At 53.5% G+C, this 16,263-nt stretch overlaps 2 protein-coding genes across 7 annotated transcripts in view; one reads left to right on the top strand and one right to left on the bottom strand.

Moving 5' to 3' along the window:
- EPHX1 (epoxide hydrolase 1) overlaps nt 1–9,425 on the top strand; it is a 37,557-nt gene extending 28,132 nt beyond the window's left edge. For all 4 annotated transcript variants that reach the window (XM_055419794.2, XM_055419796.2, XM_055419795.2 and 1 more), the window contains exons 4-9: nt 144–371; nt 932–1,061; nt 1,590–1,795; nt 4,179–4,287; nt 8,196–8,312; nt 8,912–9,425. In XM_055419794.2, coding sequence (XP_055275769.1) covers nt 144–371; nt 932–1,061; nt 1,590–1,795; nt 4,179–4,287; nt 8,196–8,312; nt 8,912–9,113 — 992 coding nt within the window. In that variant the 3' untranslated portion in view covers nt 9,114–9,425. The remainder of the gene's footprint in view (nt 1–143; nt 372–931; nt 1,062–1,589; nt 1,796–4,178; nt 4,288–8,195; nt 8,313–8,911) is intronic.
- Nucleotides 9,426–9,964: 539 nt separating this feature from the next.
- TMEM63A (transmembrane protein 63A) overlaps nt 9,965–16,263 on the bottom strand; it is a 35,668-nt gene continuing 29,369 nt past the window's right edge. For all 3 annotated transcript variants that reach the window (XM_088845526.1, XM_055419791.2, XM_055419793.2), the window contains exons 20-24: nt 15,770–15,875; nt 14,398–14,565; nt 13,577–13,692; nt 13,157–13,219; nt 9,965–10,932 (exon numbers count right to left, since the gene is read on the bottom strand). In XM_088845526.1, the coding sequence (XP_088701652.1) occupies nt 10,768–10,932; nt 13,157–13,219; nt 13,577–13,692; nt 14,398–14,565; nt 15,770–15,875 (618 nt within the window). In that variant the 3' untranslated portion in view covers nt 9,965–10,767. The remainder of the gene's footprint in view (nt 10,933–13,156; nt 13,220–13,576; nt 13,693–14,397; nt 14,566–15,769; nt 15,876–16,263) is intronic.

Genomic DNA, 16,263 nt, shown 5'->3' with positions numbered 1-16,263 from the left:
TACCATGGGGCACCCAGGGTGGCAGCACCATGGTCCCGCTCAGGTGGGTGCAAAGCCTCACTGGCTACCCCGAGAGCTGTGACTGCAGCCTCTCCCACCACAGGGCCCTCTCCCCCAGCCCTGACTATGTTCTGTCCCCCCAGGGCTGGACATCCACTTCATCCACGTGAAGCCCCCCAACCTCCCCTCCGGCCAAACCCCAAAGCCCTTGCTGATGGTGCACGGCTGGCCTGGCTCCTTCTACGAGTTTTATAAAATCATCCCACTCCTGACCGACCCCAAGAACCACGGCCTGAGTGATGAGCATGTTTTTGAAGTCATCTGTCCATCCATTCCTGGCTACGGCTTCTCAGAGGCATCCTCCAAGAAGGGTAAGAGGCTGCTGCGGGCCGGGCACCTGCCCCAGGGTGGGGAGCAGGCTTCCTTGAGAGCCTGAGGGAGCTAGGGGAAGGGTAGGGTCTGAGACCTGAGGAAAGAGAAGCAGTGGAGACGATTTGATTGCCAAAGGGCCAGAGTGTCTTCTCAGGATTTGAGGGGCGTGGTGAGCTGGGGACCGGGCAGAGTCATGACTGTCCAGAGTGGGCTCAAGGCCTAGATTCTCGTGTCCCTGGGAGCTGCCCACTCGGGGCGGGTCCATGTCTGGACTCTGTGTTATTCCGGGCCAGCAAGGCTGACTAAGCACTGCACACAGTGTGGACCCATGGACCCTCAGCAGGGCTGGCTTCACTGTCTCCTGCACCAAGGCTAGCACCAGGTGCACTGCCTCTGGGCACTGGGCACCCCACCCTTGGGCCCCAGGATTCCTTCTCAACCACTCTCAGCTGCTCTCCCCTCAGCCTAGGGCAGGGTGGGGGTGGTGAGAAATCGCAAAGGTCACTGGCAGGACCAAAGGCGTGACCTCCCGTGATTCTTCTCTCCCCTTAACAACCAGGCTTCAACTCGGTGGCCACTGCCAGGATCTTTTATAAGCTGATGCTGCGGTTGGGCTTCCAGAAATTTTATATTCAAGGCGGGGACTGGGGGGCCCTGATCTGCACCAACATGGCCCAGCTGGTGCCCAGGTGAGGGTGGCTGTCAGGCGCTGTGTGTATGTGTACAGGTGTGTGCTCAGCCCGTGCGAGGTGAACGTCTGCGTAGGGAGGAAGGTTGGGCATAGTGTCTGAGGCTTGGCACAGTGGCCATACGGGCAGGATGCTTGTGGGCCCAGGGGAGATAAGGGAGGGTCCCTGTCACTCAGCTCTGCCTGGGGCAGTTCAACACGGTTCCTCCCTCCCTTTGGTGTCACACAGGACTGGTGAATCTGGGTCAATTGCCCAGGCAGGGAGAGCCAGCTGGAGGAGGGGGATGGTCAGGGAGTAGACCTTTCTGAGGGACCAAGTCCTGGGAGAGAGCTGACCAGAACTTTGTAGAACCTGTGTTTTCTTCCCAGCCTGCTCCTTCACCTCATGTGGACACCCGAGGGGGCAGATGCTGATGGGGGCTGGCCCTGTGCTCCCCAGCCCTGTGGTCTCTCTTTCCTCCATCTCCCCCCGCCCCAATTCCTCATCCTTGATGGCACCCAGGCTCACCTGGCCCTTCTCTGCCCCCAGCCACGTGAAGGGCCTGCACTTGAACATGGCTTTGATTTTAAGAAATTTCTACACCATGAGTCTTCCTCTGGGACGGCGTTTCGGGGGGCTTTTCGGTTATACTGAGAGAGACATGGAGCTGATATACCCCTTTAAGAAGATCTTCTTCAGCTTACTGCGGGAGAGTGGCTACATGCACATCCAGAGCACCAAGCCGGACACCGTGGGTGAGTGCGCAGGCGGAAGGCACCAGGCTCGGCGGCGGGGGGTGGGGGTGAGGTTACATCCAACCCATTCAGCAAGGTTTCCAACCAGCGGGGGAAGCCTCACTGACCCGAGGAACACTGCCCATGGGGTGAAAGCCTCTTGTGAGGGACTCAGAGCTCTTTCCACCCTTATGCTGCCTGGCCATCAAATTCCTGAACAGCTGCACTGAGCAGAATCAGTGTTCCTAGTGACTTAGCATAGAGATGGACAGAGGAAAGTAAGACAAAGCCTGCTGTTTATCAGTTCTGGGACTTGGGAAGAGGGGGGTGCCCCAGGGCCTGGGGGAGCTCCCCAGCTCAGTGAGGGAAGACAGCACGGATGGAGCTTCTGCCATCAGGGCCCTGTTAAGGGATAATATATTTTTTAAGGTATCAATCATATAGCTATACTTTTTTGAAGGGGCATACTATGTACTTTCCTCAATAAAGTAATTTACAAATTCTAAAAAAAAAAAAAATTTTTGAAGATAAAATCATAAAAATAAAAAATGAACACATGTCAAAATTTTATTTAACTCATTTACTAAAGCAACTAGTAAAATAGAACAGTTCAGAGGCATTGAGGAACACTAAAAATAAATTTGCTAATAGATACAAAATTTGTCAAAATCTACAGGGTAATAATCAAGTAAATCTTTTTTTTTAATTCAGGTTTATTGAGATATAATTGACATACAGTACTGTATACATTTAAGGTGTACAGCATAATGATTTGATTTACATCTTCTGTAAAATGATTGCCACAATAAGCTAACATCCAACATCTCATACAGGTTAAAAAACTTAAAAAAATTTTTAACCTTGTGAAGAGAATCTGTAGGATCTACCTTCTGGACGAAATTCACTTGCTTCTCTATGAACTAGAATCACTTGCATTACTATTAGTTTTCAACAATTTGCAGACCTGTAAAATATCTGTAAGACAAGGGAAGAAAGGCCCCCCTTTACAACCATATGATATCAGAAGGGTCCACTAGAAACTCCTTGAACCCCACTCAGAGGACACCCAAGAATTGTTTTGCCCGTGGTCTTTTAGAGTTTCCATGACGGTCCATACTCACACACCTTGGGCAGCTCACGGTAATAAGAACAGTGTTTTATAGAACCAGTTTTCTCCCTCTGAATATAAAAGTAACCCATGTTCAATGTCAAAAAATTGAAAGATGCAAAAAAGCACAAAACAGAAAAGACAACCACCTATAACCTCTTGTTCCCTACTTCTCCTGTCCCAGGCCTTCAGAAGAACTGGCTAGCACTTTGATTGATGAATTTTCACAAATGGAATCTGTCCATACAACCAGCATTTAAGAAACAGAGCATGACCCACCAGCCCAGAAGCCCCCAGAAGCCTCTTCTGGGTACTGCCCTCCACGCCCAGGGCAGCCACCCTCCTGACCTGACAGATAGATTGCTTTTGCTGGGTTTTATACTTTATATGCATTGGAATCCTCCAATAGGTGCTCTTTTGAGTCTGACTTTTTTAGCTGAATATTTTGCTTGTGAGATCCATCTATGCCATTTTTAAAAAGGATTTCTTTTTTAAAAAACAATTTTATTTATTTTTGGCTGTGCTGGGTCCTCGTTGCTGTGCGGGCTTTTCTCTAGTTGTGACAAGCGGGGGCTACTGTCTAATTGCGATGTGCAGGCTTGTTCTGGTGGCTTCTCTGATTTTGGAGCACAGGCTCTAGGACATGCGAGCTTCAGTAGCTGTGGCACGTGGGCTCAGAAGTTGCAACTTCAAGGCTCATGAGCACAGGCTCAGCAGTTGTGGCACACAGGCTTAACTGCTCCTTGGCATGTGGGATCTTCCTGGACCAAGGATGGAACCCGTGTCTCCTGCATTGGCAGGCGGATTCTTCACCATTCAGGGAAGCCCCCATCCATCCCAGTTTTAATGCTTGCTTTATTGTTGGGCCTATGAGTGCATCAATATTTATTTATAACTGATTCCCTATTTTGGACTTTTAGGTTGTTTCTAATTTTTCACTAATCACAGAATAGAAACGAAAAAAAAAAGTTTTAAAAACAGCATTCATATATATTTCTCATTTGGAGCCTACAAAACCTGGAGTCGTAGCCTTTTTGGTTTGAAGGAAGCTACCCATATAGCATATGGATGTCAATGAAGTAGTGGGCAAGGTGTTATCCCTTTTTGTCAGGTAAGGATTCCAAGGCCCAGGGTCAAGGAAGTGAGGTTCAGGAGCACCCCAAGAGTCAGGGCAGAGCTGTGCTCTGACACAGGCTTCCTGTCCACACTGCTGTTCTGTGGGGCCAGCACCACCCCTCTTGCTGGCCAGCTCCCTGGCCCAGGCCTGAATCGCTCCCTTGCTTCTTTCCACACCAGGCTGTGCTCTGAATGACTCTCCCGTGGGACTGGCTGCCTATATTCTAGAGAAGTTTTCTACCTGGACCAATTCAGAATTCCGAGACTTGGAGGATGGAGGCCTAGAGAGGTAAGATACCATCCTCCCCCGCCTGCTGTCAGCCCACCTTCCTCACCCACCTCCCTCCTCACCGATTTCATCTCTGGTTGCTCTGAGTGGGATGGTCAGTAAGTTCCATCTGTTGCCGGATGTCCCACAGATCCTCAGCCTGTGACCAACCCAGCCCCAATTTTTAGATGAGGAAGCTGAGGCCCAGAGAGGTCTAGCCACGCAGTGGAGATTTAAAAAATAGGATGCAGGGCTCAAGACGGTTCCGTTTGCTAAAGAGCCTCCTTCTGGGATCAAGGAGTCCAGAGGGCAGCAAGAGCCTCTTTGTCACTAAGACATGAGAGCAGCCCACGGACCCTCCCTCCCGAATCCCGGAAGAACCTGACATCATGGCTGTATGATTGCATCGTTTTTGGAAGCTGGTCCTACAGGGTGGCTACAGAAAGTGTGGGGAGGCTGTCCTGTCTCCTGGAACCTTAAAGGTTGCAGCCTCTGTGGCTCATGATTCCCAGGTCCCTGGCCTGATTCGAGCTTCATCAAAGTTGGCTCTGACCCACCTCCTTCAGGGCCCAGCCCTTTTTTTCACTCGTTCAGAGACACTCAGAGCACCAGTGTCTAATATGTGAGAAGGAGCGTATGGATCTGGCTCCGGAAGCAGGGACTTGGTCTAAGCCATGCCCAGCACCTAAAACAGCACTGAGCATGTGCTAAGTGAAGTGAAGTGAAAGTCACCCAGTCATGTCCAACTCTTTGAGACCCCATGGACTGTAGCCGGCCAGGTTCCTCTGTCCATGGAATTTTCCAGGCAAGAATACTGGCGTGGGTTGCCATTTCCTTCTCCAGGGGTTCTTGCCGACCCAAGGATCAAACCCGGGTCTCCTGCACTGCAGGCAGGTTCTTTACCATTTCAGCCACCAGGTGGTAAAGGTGGGAATATAATAGGTGCTCCACAAATAGTTGTCTGATAAAATGAACTCTAAAGATACCTGCAAAGGACTGTGGGGGCACAGAGAAAGGGGGATTCGTTTTGTTTAAGAGACAGGGAGGGGAAATGACTGGGAGAATCTGTTTGACCTGGGCCTTAAAGGATGAATAGGAGTTTGCCAGGTAGAAAGGGTGGAGAATATAGGCAGAGAGAAAAGCAGAAGCAGAGGTTGGCTTGATTAAAATGCATGGTGTACTTGGAAGGGGTAATTTGTCCCCAGGCTGGAGCAAATACAACAGGGCCAGACCTACAGATGGGTCCTCGAAGAGCCTCTCATGGGATCGCTCTCCCCGGTCCCACATGGGGTAGCACCCAAGGGTTGATGGAATGCCACTAAGAGCACATTGGCAAGGGGTCTGGCCCTGCTCCTTGCACACGAATACCTGGAACCGGGTGTGAGGCCAACCAGACCTCCCACAGGCTGCCCCCTGAAGCTTCTGCCCACCTGCATGCCTGGAGAACCAAAGCTTTGAGCAGCAGACAGACGTGATCAGATCTGTGTTCTAGAAAGATCGCTAGCTGCAGGAGGGTAGAAATGGTTGCTGTGGTAGTTTTCAAGCTGTGGTTGGAGCTGCAGGGGAGGTGGAAGCACTTGGCCAACTCGCTAAAAGCCAGTTCCCAAGTGTAAGTGCTTCTTGTAACTGTTCAGCTTTCATTGACTGGTTTTAATTTTGTTATCAAAACTGCATTTAAAAAATGTTCATTTTATCTCTATCCCTGCTTCATGCTGCCGTGGCTAGAGATCCAGGATTTCAGAGACGAAGGACTGAGGGCTAAAAGAAATATAATCCCTGAATACGAAGGTGTCTTATGAAGATGTTCTTTATCTCTGAGAAACCTCTTTTCTTACTGTATTTTCATATTTAACATTAATACCTTCTTCTGACCCCCTCCTGTGCCCCTTAGATTCTCGTTTCTCTGCTCCTGTCTCAGGCTGCACTAGTTGGGAGCAGGGCAGAGGTGAATTGAACATTCCTTAGATTGCAGTTCTGAGGATAAAAATCTGATTGACCAACTGCATCTAAATAGCTGAAGCAAACAAGTACATTTAGCCAACTGACCTTTGACTGTTTTTGGCAAATTGGCTTCTGCTGAATCGACTCAGCTCATTGCCTGGAGCTGAGGAGCCTTGCAGGGGGAGCAGCAAATGTTCTTTAAGTCCAGGCATCAAGGATGGGGTGGATATGCAGGAGCAAAGGCAGTGGGCTTGGAAGGGATGCCAAAAGGCTGAGCTGGTTTCTGTCACGGACAGGCCGAGTGGGAGATGCTGGCAGGATGCCCAGCCAGGGGTGTCCACTTGGTAGCTGGGCTCACAGATCTGGAGCTTTAGGTGAGGGATCGAATTGGAGCAGCTCTTCCCACTGTGTTCTTGGTGAGTTAGTAGTTGGAGTCATGGGGCAGATCTCCGTAGACAGAGCACAACAGAGCAGCGTCCAGGGGTGCTGGGAGGAGCCTTACTGGCTCCAGAGGAGAGAGCATCTGGGAGGACAGACCTGAGGAGAAGACCCTCCCCACGAGGCCTGGGAGGCAAGGATAGTTTGGTGCAGGGTGAGGAGGCATGGGAAAGAGAGCAGGAGCGGGAGGGAGGGAAGGCCTGGGGACAATGTGGGAGGTGACTGGCGTTTGGGCCTGAAGAGGCAGATGGAGGACAAGGGAGCAACAGCTCCCCCTGGGCCCTGAATCTGGAATCAACCAGGGAACAGCCAGGGGGGGCGGGGACGGCTGCTCCATGAACTTAGACTTCCTCACAGAGGAAGGTGGGTGGGCTGGAGGCTGTGGGTGGGCACGAGGCTGTGGGTGGGCACATGGCTGTCAGGACCCCCTGAGGACGTGGCATCTGAGGTTGGTGAGCACGGCTGTCAGGAGTGCTGGAGTCCCCTTGGGTCTGTGGGCTGTTGGGGGGCTCAAGTTGGCAGAGGGCCCCCAGGATGAGGGCACCGAAGGGGTGAGTGCGTGTCAGGGAAGCTAGAGGGGCTGGGGGGTGGGTGGTTATTCCAGGAGACAAGGAAAGAGGCCGGTGAGTGGAAGCAGAGTTGGGGAGAGCTGTGAGGAAAGGGAGGCCCAGGAGGCACAGCCCATGGGTGGCAGCCACTGATGTGGGCAGAGGGGGAGACCATGGAGGGTTCTGGGCTCTGGATGCCGGCTGGGCTGAGTGCCCCGCACTGACCGGAGAGGGCGAGGGCCCAAGGGGTGGGTGGGCTGAGAGGGTGTATTGCTTTCCAGAGTCCACAGGCCACGTGCTCCATCAGGTACCAAATGATTATTTCCTCCCAGAGTGTGGGGCCCCGCAGTCTGGGTGGGCTTCACCTGCTCAGCAGTTCCCAGGCTGGAGGAGAAAAGGGCTGTCCTGTGCTGAGCATGTCGGGGAGGGTCTCTGCAGGGCCCACGGCTCCTTCCTGGGGTGACACAGGTTTGGCAGGAGGCAAGCTGGGGACTGGTGAATACAAATGTCCCAGCAGCTGCTGATCCTGCCCACTTCTCCTGGTGCCAGGGTCCCAAAGGCTGCCTGGAGACCAGGTTCTGCTCAGGACCCGTCAGGGGTGGGCCTGCACTGAGGGCCCAGAGGTAGATTGAGCAGAGGCTGCAGCACCCTCCCCACAGACCACCCAGCGGTGACCAGCCAAGACCCTGGTTTGGTTGACCACACCTCCTTTTTCCCATCTTGCCTGAACCTTTGCAGGCAGGTCAGGGAGGGGGTTGGCTGACACCACCCAGGATGACAGCCTGCCTTGTACATGGTCATCATTCTACATTACCTGTCGTCATGGTAACTGCTGACCCTGGGCCAGGCCTGCCTGTGGCACAGGGAGAAATAAGATGACGGAGCGGGCAGTGAGGCCCAAGGAGGGGTGCCAGGTGGGTACAGCACCCGACACATAGCTTGAGAGTGGCAGCTCTCAGGGGCACCCGGCACTGAGAGTGGCCTTCCGGTCTGCTTTCCCAGGAAGTTCTCCCTGGACGACCTGCTGACGGGCATCATGCTCTACTGGACGACGGGCACCATCACCTCCTCCCAACGCTTCTACAAGGAGAACTTGGGAAGCGTCAATAAGCATGAGACGTAAGTCCAGCTGCGCCTGGCGTGGGGCTTCTGGGGAGGGTACTTCTGAGACAGAGAGCAGGGGGATGGCCTACTTGGACTCAAAGGACATTTGATATGGAAAAGCACAGCCAAGCCCGAGGGTGTAGAATAGGAACACAATTTAAAGGAGGTCAGGGGTGTTGGGCCTCTCTAGAATTAGCTCACAGATGGAAGCTAATGGAGACAGCAGCTCCCTTTGCTGCCAGGCCTGGTCCCCAAACATCCCCAGGGGCTCCCCCAGGGCCAAGGCTAGCCTTTGGTGGCATGATGGTTCTGGAACTTCCCTGGACCCCTTTCCAGATCTCATAGGGAGACTCTCAGGCAGCAGCAAAGGGAAAAGGGAGCAATGGTGGGAGTTGGAGACTGTTCCCACCTCGGCCACTTTTCAGCTGGGGCAGCCCTTCCAGAAAAGAGGGCCCTTATGGGGTTGGAACTGAGGTGGGTGCTTAAAACCTAGGTCTGTCCTTTTATGGATCCATGTGACTGAGCAAGTTTAACACCCTCCCAGCTCCCTGAACCCCTGCTGTGTGAGAGCGCCAGCCCAGCCTGCCCCTCAGTGAGATCTCTGTCTCTTCCAGGTTGAAGGTGTACGTGCCCACGGGCTTTGCTGCCTTCCCCTGTGAGCTGATACACTTTCCTGAAAAATGGGTGAAGTCCAAGTACCCAAAACTCATCTCTTATTCCTATATGCCCCGTGGGGGCCACTTTGCCGCCTTTGAGGAGCCAGAGCTGCTCGCCCAGGACATCCGCAAGTTCGTGGGGCTGCAGGAGCGGCAGTGACCCCGGCGGGGACTGGCTATCACCTCCCCAGCAGCCCCTGCCCTAGCATGGCAGGCTCCCTTCTGACACTCGCCCTTTGTAAAGTCCCTTTGAGAAGTCCCTGGTCTCACAGCCCAGCTCCAGTAGCAGTGGGGCTGGCAGGGAGACCACCCCCCATCTCTGGTCCTCTGTGGGGAGAGATGCTCCTTTTCCCAGGAATGTGTTTGCTGCCGTCCCCTGCCCATGCTGGGACCCCAGGCTCACCCTTCCACCCAGACTCCCCACGCACTTGCTAAGCAACGTGGCTTTGATAATAAATGATTTTTCTTCTAAGAGTGGCTGGAACAAGTGACTTGCTGAGCCCCAGTCCCACGTAGGGTGCCCCTTTCCGCCAAGCTGGCAAGCCTGCGGCCTGTGTTGGGGCGGTGTCCCGTTCCACTCTTGCTGGGAGGCACGACGGACTGTTGGGGGCACCAAGAGGCCACTCAGCCTATCCGGGTCCCCGCCAGGGGCAGCTCGGAGAAGAGGCAGAGAGGCCAAATGACTACTGGGGGACCCTTACTGCCTGCTTCAGCCGATTGGAGGCAGCCTCCCAGTTCTGCCCACCCGCGCCCATCACGCAGGCGTGTGCCTCGGGCGCCCCCTGGAGGCAGTTGGGAGGCGGCTTCTCCAGCAAGTGCGCAAAGAAGCATTGCAGCCAGGGGGTCTGGTTGGGAGAGGAAAAGTAAGAGGCTGTGCCCCTCCTTCTGTGGCTGTAGTCCTCTTGGCTTCAAGGAGGCCCTGAGCACTGTTCCTTTTAGAGGGAACAGACAGATGGAATCAAGGGCTTCAGATGGAGCCCCACGCACTGGATGTGAAGAGGCAGGAAAGGCTGGATCTCTGCCGTCTGGCTGAGTGGGCACTTTATTAGTGGTCCTCATGGTCCCTGCCGCTGCAGGTGACCCCGACCCAGCCACCATGTCACTGGCAAAATGAAAGAAAAAAAAAAAAACGACCCTGGTGGGGATGTGGAGGAGCCTGCTGCAGCCTGGCGCTGGCCCACACCCCTCCTGCTTCCTACAACTCATTTCCGGGGTGGGGACAGGGGTGGGAAGGGTCCGGTACCCATGAGGGGAAGCTGGGATGGACCTAGACCACCATCAGGAACCCATCTCAGGCCTATGGCTGCCACTGCAGCCTCTTTGGTTATCGGTGGGGTGTGTGTGTGCCTGGAGAGGGGTGGGCAGCGTCTGGATGCTCAGGGAGAAGGTCTTCCACATGGTGCAACCCACTCTTGCTTGATTCTGTCACCACACTCATGGGTTGGAGGGACACAGTTTCAACACATGATCCTGCTAAAAATCACCAGGGCCATCATCCCAGCCACAGAGCTGGGTGCTTGTGCAGGAGGAGGGGGACTTGGAAATAAATAGAGCCTCAGGCGAGCAAGTGAGAGTCCAGGGCTGCACTTGCTCCCAAAAGAACCCCACCTGATGGCGGTCCCGCCCTCCCTGCTCAGCCAAGGGCCAGAGCCCCTTTCTGCTTTCATCTCTTTAGAGTGGCTGTGCTTAAAACAGGTGGAAAGAAGTCCTGAACTTGGTTGATCTCGAGGGCCAGCCGCCTCTGCACCTGTGTCTCTTCACCTCCTGACTCCCCAGGGCCCCAAGCCTGGACCAGCCCGGCAGTTCCCCAGCGCTCAGTCCTCCTGGTAGGCGGCTGCCACACTGTCCTCCGGGCTCTGTGCCAGACACTGCCCCGCAACAGTCCCACTGATGTTGTTGATGGTGCCATAGGTCTGCTGCTGTGGAGACAGGGCTGTTTTCTCTGAGGACGAGCTGTTCAGAATCCGAGGCACATAGGGCTGCCAACAAATGGGGGTGTTAGTGCTTGGGAGGGCTGGGCACAAGATTCCAGACCCCATTCTCCCCCTACTGTTCCAACTCCCTCCAGCAGAAAGACACACAGAACTCTCACAAAGGACACACAAAGAAACAACATCAGCTTAGGACATGAGGACCTAAAAGAGAGCAACTGGCACATTCTCCCAGCAGCCAAAGCAAATCAGAAAGCACAGCCACATAGTTCTCATGGTCCTAGAGAAGAAAGCACACCTCTTTCTCAGAGGAGAAAAAACGTCCTCAATTCTAGAGGAACCTCTTTATAGGAATCAGGTCTATCGACACAGGACAGGTTTAGAATGCTGTTAGTGGGACTGCTGAGTAGCTGAGCGAATCTATGTAGGCTGTTCAGTTTCGTTCAGTTCAGTCGCTCAGTCGTGTCCGACTCTCCATGACCCCATGAATCACAGCACGCCAGGCCTCCCTGTCCATCACCAACTCCCGGAGTTCACTCAAACTCACGTCCACAGAGCCGGTGATGCCATCCAGCCATCTCATTCTCTGGCGTCCCCTTCTCCTCCCACCCCCAACCCTTCCCAGCATCAGAATCCTTTCCAGTGAGTCAACTCGTCGCATGAGGTGGCCAAAGTATTGGAGTTTCAGCTTTAGCATCAGTCCTTCCAATGAACACCCAGGATTGATCTCCCTTAGAATGGACTGGTTGGGATCTCCTTGCAGTATAAGGGACTCTCAAGAGTCTTCTCCAACACCACAGTTCAAAAGCATCAATTCTTCGGCGATCAGCTTTCTTCACAGTCCAACTCTCACATCCATACATGACCACAGGAAAAACCATAGCCTTGACTAGACGGACCTTTGTTGGCAAAGTAATGTCTCTGCTTTTTAATATACTATCAAGGTTGGTCATAACTTTCCTTCCAAGGAGTAAGCGTCTTTTAATTTCATGGCTGCAATCAGCATCTGCAGTGATTTTGGAGCCCAAAAAATAAAGTCTGACACTGTTTCCACTGTTTTTCCATCTATTTCCCATGAAGTGATGGGACCAGATGCCATGATCCTTGTTTTCTGAATGTTGAGCTTCAAGCCAACCTTTTCACTCTCCTCTTTCACTGTCATCAAGAGGCTTTTTAGTTCCTCTTCACTTTCTGCCATAAGGGTAGTGTCATCTGCATATCTGTGCTTCCTCTCAATCCCAGACTCCAGCTGCCAACCCCAAACCATACTGAAAATAAGAGGTTTACATCCGCCACCTGCCATGTCTGGCAGGCACACTCAGAGTTGTGCCTCTGGGTGATGAATCTTCCTGAAACCTCTGGGGCTGGTCCAAGGACAGACACTGATAAGAGTGCCTGACACGTGGGAGGGAGCCATCGGAAAGAACACTGCTACTGACCCAGATCGGCACTGTCCTAGCCCTGTCAGTCAGTCCCAGCCTGATCTGCCAGGCTGGCGGTCACAGCTCTGGGAGCCTGGGGCTCCGTTCTCCTTTCCCAAGCCCACCATAGGAGCAGGACCCTGGAGGCCAGAAGCGGGGAGAACCAGGAAGGAAAGGAGTCCTGGAATCTTTCTAACACGGTGTCCTCCTCCAAAGCAGGTGCCATGCTCATCTATTGAATTCAGAGAGGAGTTAGTGTGACACCCTCTTAATGCCTCGTGAAGCACCTCCCACAGGCAGGTGCTGGTGAAATGGTCTGATAAACCATCAAACCACAGGGCCTTGCAATGTGGCTTCAGTAAAGGCCGAAACTCACCAAGCATTAAACGTGCAGAGAAGGAAAGAGATGAGGGGTGGGAGGGAGGCTCAAGAGGGAGGGGGTATATGTATACTTACAGCTGATGCTCACTGTTGTCCCGCAGAAACTAACACAACATTATAAAGTAATGATCCTCCAATTGAAAAAACAACAGCAGCAGCCGCAACGGCAAAAACTCGCCAAGCATTAAATATGCAGAGAAGGAAAGGGAGCAGGGAACTGAAACCAAGGGGGATGGGTATGTATCACAGTAAAACTAATTATCTTCTCGGTGGTGGATACGGCTTCGCACATGCGAGAGAAAACATCCGGAGGGACCAGGGATGCCTTCTCAAATGACAATAATTCAGAAACCCTCCTGTCACATGATCAGGGGACTTCTGTCTTAAGAGAGAAGATCAAAGTGTGTTTGCAGGGCCCACCTGGCTGGGCCTGCGCAGGTGCTCAGCGCTCGGGTAAGAAGCGCACTTACTGTGAACGGTGGAGGTACCTGGGCCCCCGCTTCATTGCCTTTGTCACTCGCCGATTCTTCTGTCTGCAGATAACAAAAAAACTTGCAATGATAAACAAAACTGATCTTTCTGAACTAAAACCCTCCAAACAAACAGACTATTAACACCCAGAATAATAGTACCAGCTGGCACAAAGCTACCAGCAGCAACCCAAGAGAGGATGGGGTGGTGGGGGGAAGGCAGCGTAAGGAGCAGGCAACGGGGAGGGTGGGGAAGCGACACATCACAGCCAGCTACCCACGTCTTCCCCGTGGATAAATAAAATCTGGAGAGGGCTGCTGATCCGTTGATATGGGAAGAGGTGGAGGAGGGCTGGGGGATGAACCCAACCATCTTCTGCCAGACTCTGGCGGGGCAGCGAGCGGGGAGGGGCCCTTTACCTTGTAGTTGAGAGGGCTGAGGTGCTTGAAGCATCCAAAGCAGGTATATGCCAAGCAGACCAGGATGGTGAGTAGCAGCACCAGGAAGGTGAACAGGGTGAGGGGGGCCTTCAGACCTGGGGACAAAGGGATGCCAGCCTTGACGGAGGGAGGCCACACCTGCTGCACGGACTGTTGTGGGGCTTCTCCCTCAGGCCAAAAATAAGAGAGAAGACATCACTTCCACCCCGTTCCCACCATCTCCAGCAGCTGGGATGCTGTCTTCACCCCCAGGGGCACACAGAGTGACGCAGTGAAGAGCTGCCATTATCCCTGGTCAATTTCGGACACTCGGGCACTGAGTCAATGGCAAGAGGCCAACCTCCTTGCTGGGTTGGTTCCCTCCAGTCTCCAGTGCCCTGGGCAGAGTCAGGCATCTCTTCTGCATTTTCTTTTTTCCCAAGAGTAGCAGTTTTCCCTCTTGCCTGCCCCTACCTCCTCCACACTGTGACGTGTGAGGGCCTGGACCCGTCCACACCCTTAAAGAATCATGCAGACACTTTCCTCTCCCCTCTGGTCCAGTCCTTTCCTCTTCCCTGTAAGGCTGTCTGGGGCAATAGACCTGGCCTTCCCCAGCTTACAGCTGACCTCAGGAGCTTGGAACTGAATTGTCAGGGCTGCACCCAATCAGCCCTCAGCCTGGGGTACCACCTTCTGATTGGACACTGAGTTGATGCTCTTAAAGCAGTGAGAGATTTGACTGGCTGGTGTTGATGTGGGAATGGGAGGTTGGGGGTGGCCTCCTGCCCTCCACCCCTGCCCTAGTTGGCAGGGCCCCTTACCCAGGCGCAGGAAGGAGAAGAAGTAGAGCCAGAAGAGGCACAGGATGGGAGCGGCCAGGGCCTGGTTCACGGCCGCGAAGTGGATCCTCTTCTCCAGCTTGGCCGGGAGGTAGGCGAAGTAGAGGTTGTGCCGGTCCACCATGTGCTTGAGCAGGATGTAGATGAGGCCTGCAGAGCCAGGGCTGTGAGCTGGACCTCGGCTGGGCACGGGGCCGCTCTGCCTCCTTCCTCCTAGAGGCACTTTTTGTGACGGAGCTGGAGCCAAGGCAGCTGCTGGGCTCCATGCGTACCTGCATCTCCTGGCTCTCACCCTCCCTGACCCCTCCTCTCCCCTTCTCTCCCTTCCCCTCTTCTTCCCCTTTCCTAGCCTCTCTGACCCCTGGGAGTAGAGGTTTCTGTGTATCCTCATGGATCACTGCAGTTCTAGGACCATTTTGGGGAAAGAGGAGATTTTACACCCAGATGCCTGGCCTCAACTTCCTCCCACACTGAGCACCCACCCGCCCCCCCCCAGCAAGCTGAGCCCTTCCCCTTACCCCTCAATGCTCTGACTCTCCTCTCCTTTTCCCACCCAAGTCGACCCCCTGCACCGTCACTGTCAACAGATGCCCAAGGGTCTAAACCCAGGGGTGGCACAGAAGGTACGCAGGTGCTGCCTTTTCTATTATTATGTCAGGTTCTTAAAAAAAAAAAAATTTTGTTGTTGCTTTGAAAGAGTAATACTACTGTAGATCTTTAAAATAGTACAAGATTATATAGAGAAAACTAAAGCTTCCTCCTCTCCCTGAACCTCAGCCAACAGTCTCCTGGGTATTCTGTTTCCTTCCAGAGTCTTCCATTTGTCGCCAGCTCCTGAGGGTGTATTTTATTTGCAAGACCTTGGCCTTCTAAGTCAAGGAGACCTTGGCCTTCAAAGTCCTAAGTTTAAATCCTGCCTCCAACTCCTTACTAACACAGCCTTAAGTGCTTTATCTGTGAAAAGGGGACAGAAACACGACCTGCTTTGAAGGATTGTGAGAGAGTGAAGTGTGGTAATCCACGTGGAGGGCGACAGTGGTGGCCACAGTGACAAACACGAGGGCCTCCCCCAGTGCTGCCAGAGAACCTGCCGAGAACAAAGCACTCAGCCAGCAGAGGCCACCAGACCAGAGGAGGATGCAGAGAGGTCTCGGTCTGGAAGACCAGTGGCGGAAACCCATGAGAAGTGAAACTGAATTTGGTGTGTCTGTGGCTCTTCGGCAGCTTGTGGCTCTCGGGGTTACAAGAGGCCCTCTGTCTGGGGCGCTCCATGACGTCCTGGCGCTGGTTGTCCTGGGGAACTCTGCGGAATCAGCCACCCGCCTACCCTGGGACCCACTCCAGGGCCACTCACCAAATGGCACAATGATGGGGCAGGTGATGCTGTAGGCCATGATGACGGTGAAGACGCACAGCATCCACGCATACATGGCTCCAAACTCGTACTCGAAGGCCTGGTTCTGGGAGGGGGAGGTGGGGAGGAACTTAGGGGTTTGGTCCACCCCAGCCCACCTCCATGCTCTCTTAGGTGGTGGGAGAACACACTGGGGAGGACTTTGGAAATGGGAGACTCATAGCAACCCCCGCCTCTCAAGGAAGGCCCTTTCTGCCCCTCCACAAGCCTCCTCGATCTTCACTTAGCTCACACCCAGACCTCTCAAGGCATGATGACTCATGTTTTCATAGTGTTTTTCTTGTTCTAATCGTGTCTACCCAACAGGCCTGTGAGCCTCCAAAGGACAGAAGGGGTAGGTCTGACTGTAGAATGATCCTCCATAGACTCTGGCATCAGACCCAAGGTCAGCTCCGCCCCTTCGAGCTGTGTGTCTCAGCCAAGCATCTGACCGC

Source organism: Moschus berezovskii, chromosome 17 (genome assembly GCF_049115385.1).
Source record: "Moschus berezovskii isolate FMDL1 chromosome 17, NW_MosBer_1.0, whole genome shotgun sequence".
NCBI classification, from domain to species: domain Eukaryota; kingdom Metazoa; phylum Chordata; class Mammalia; order Artiodactyla; family Moschidae; genus Moschus; species Moschus berezovskii.
This window is presented reverse-complemented; position numbering and strand designations above follow the sequence as displayed.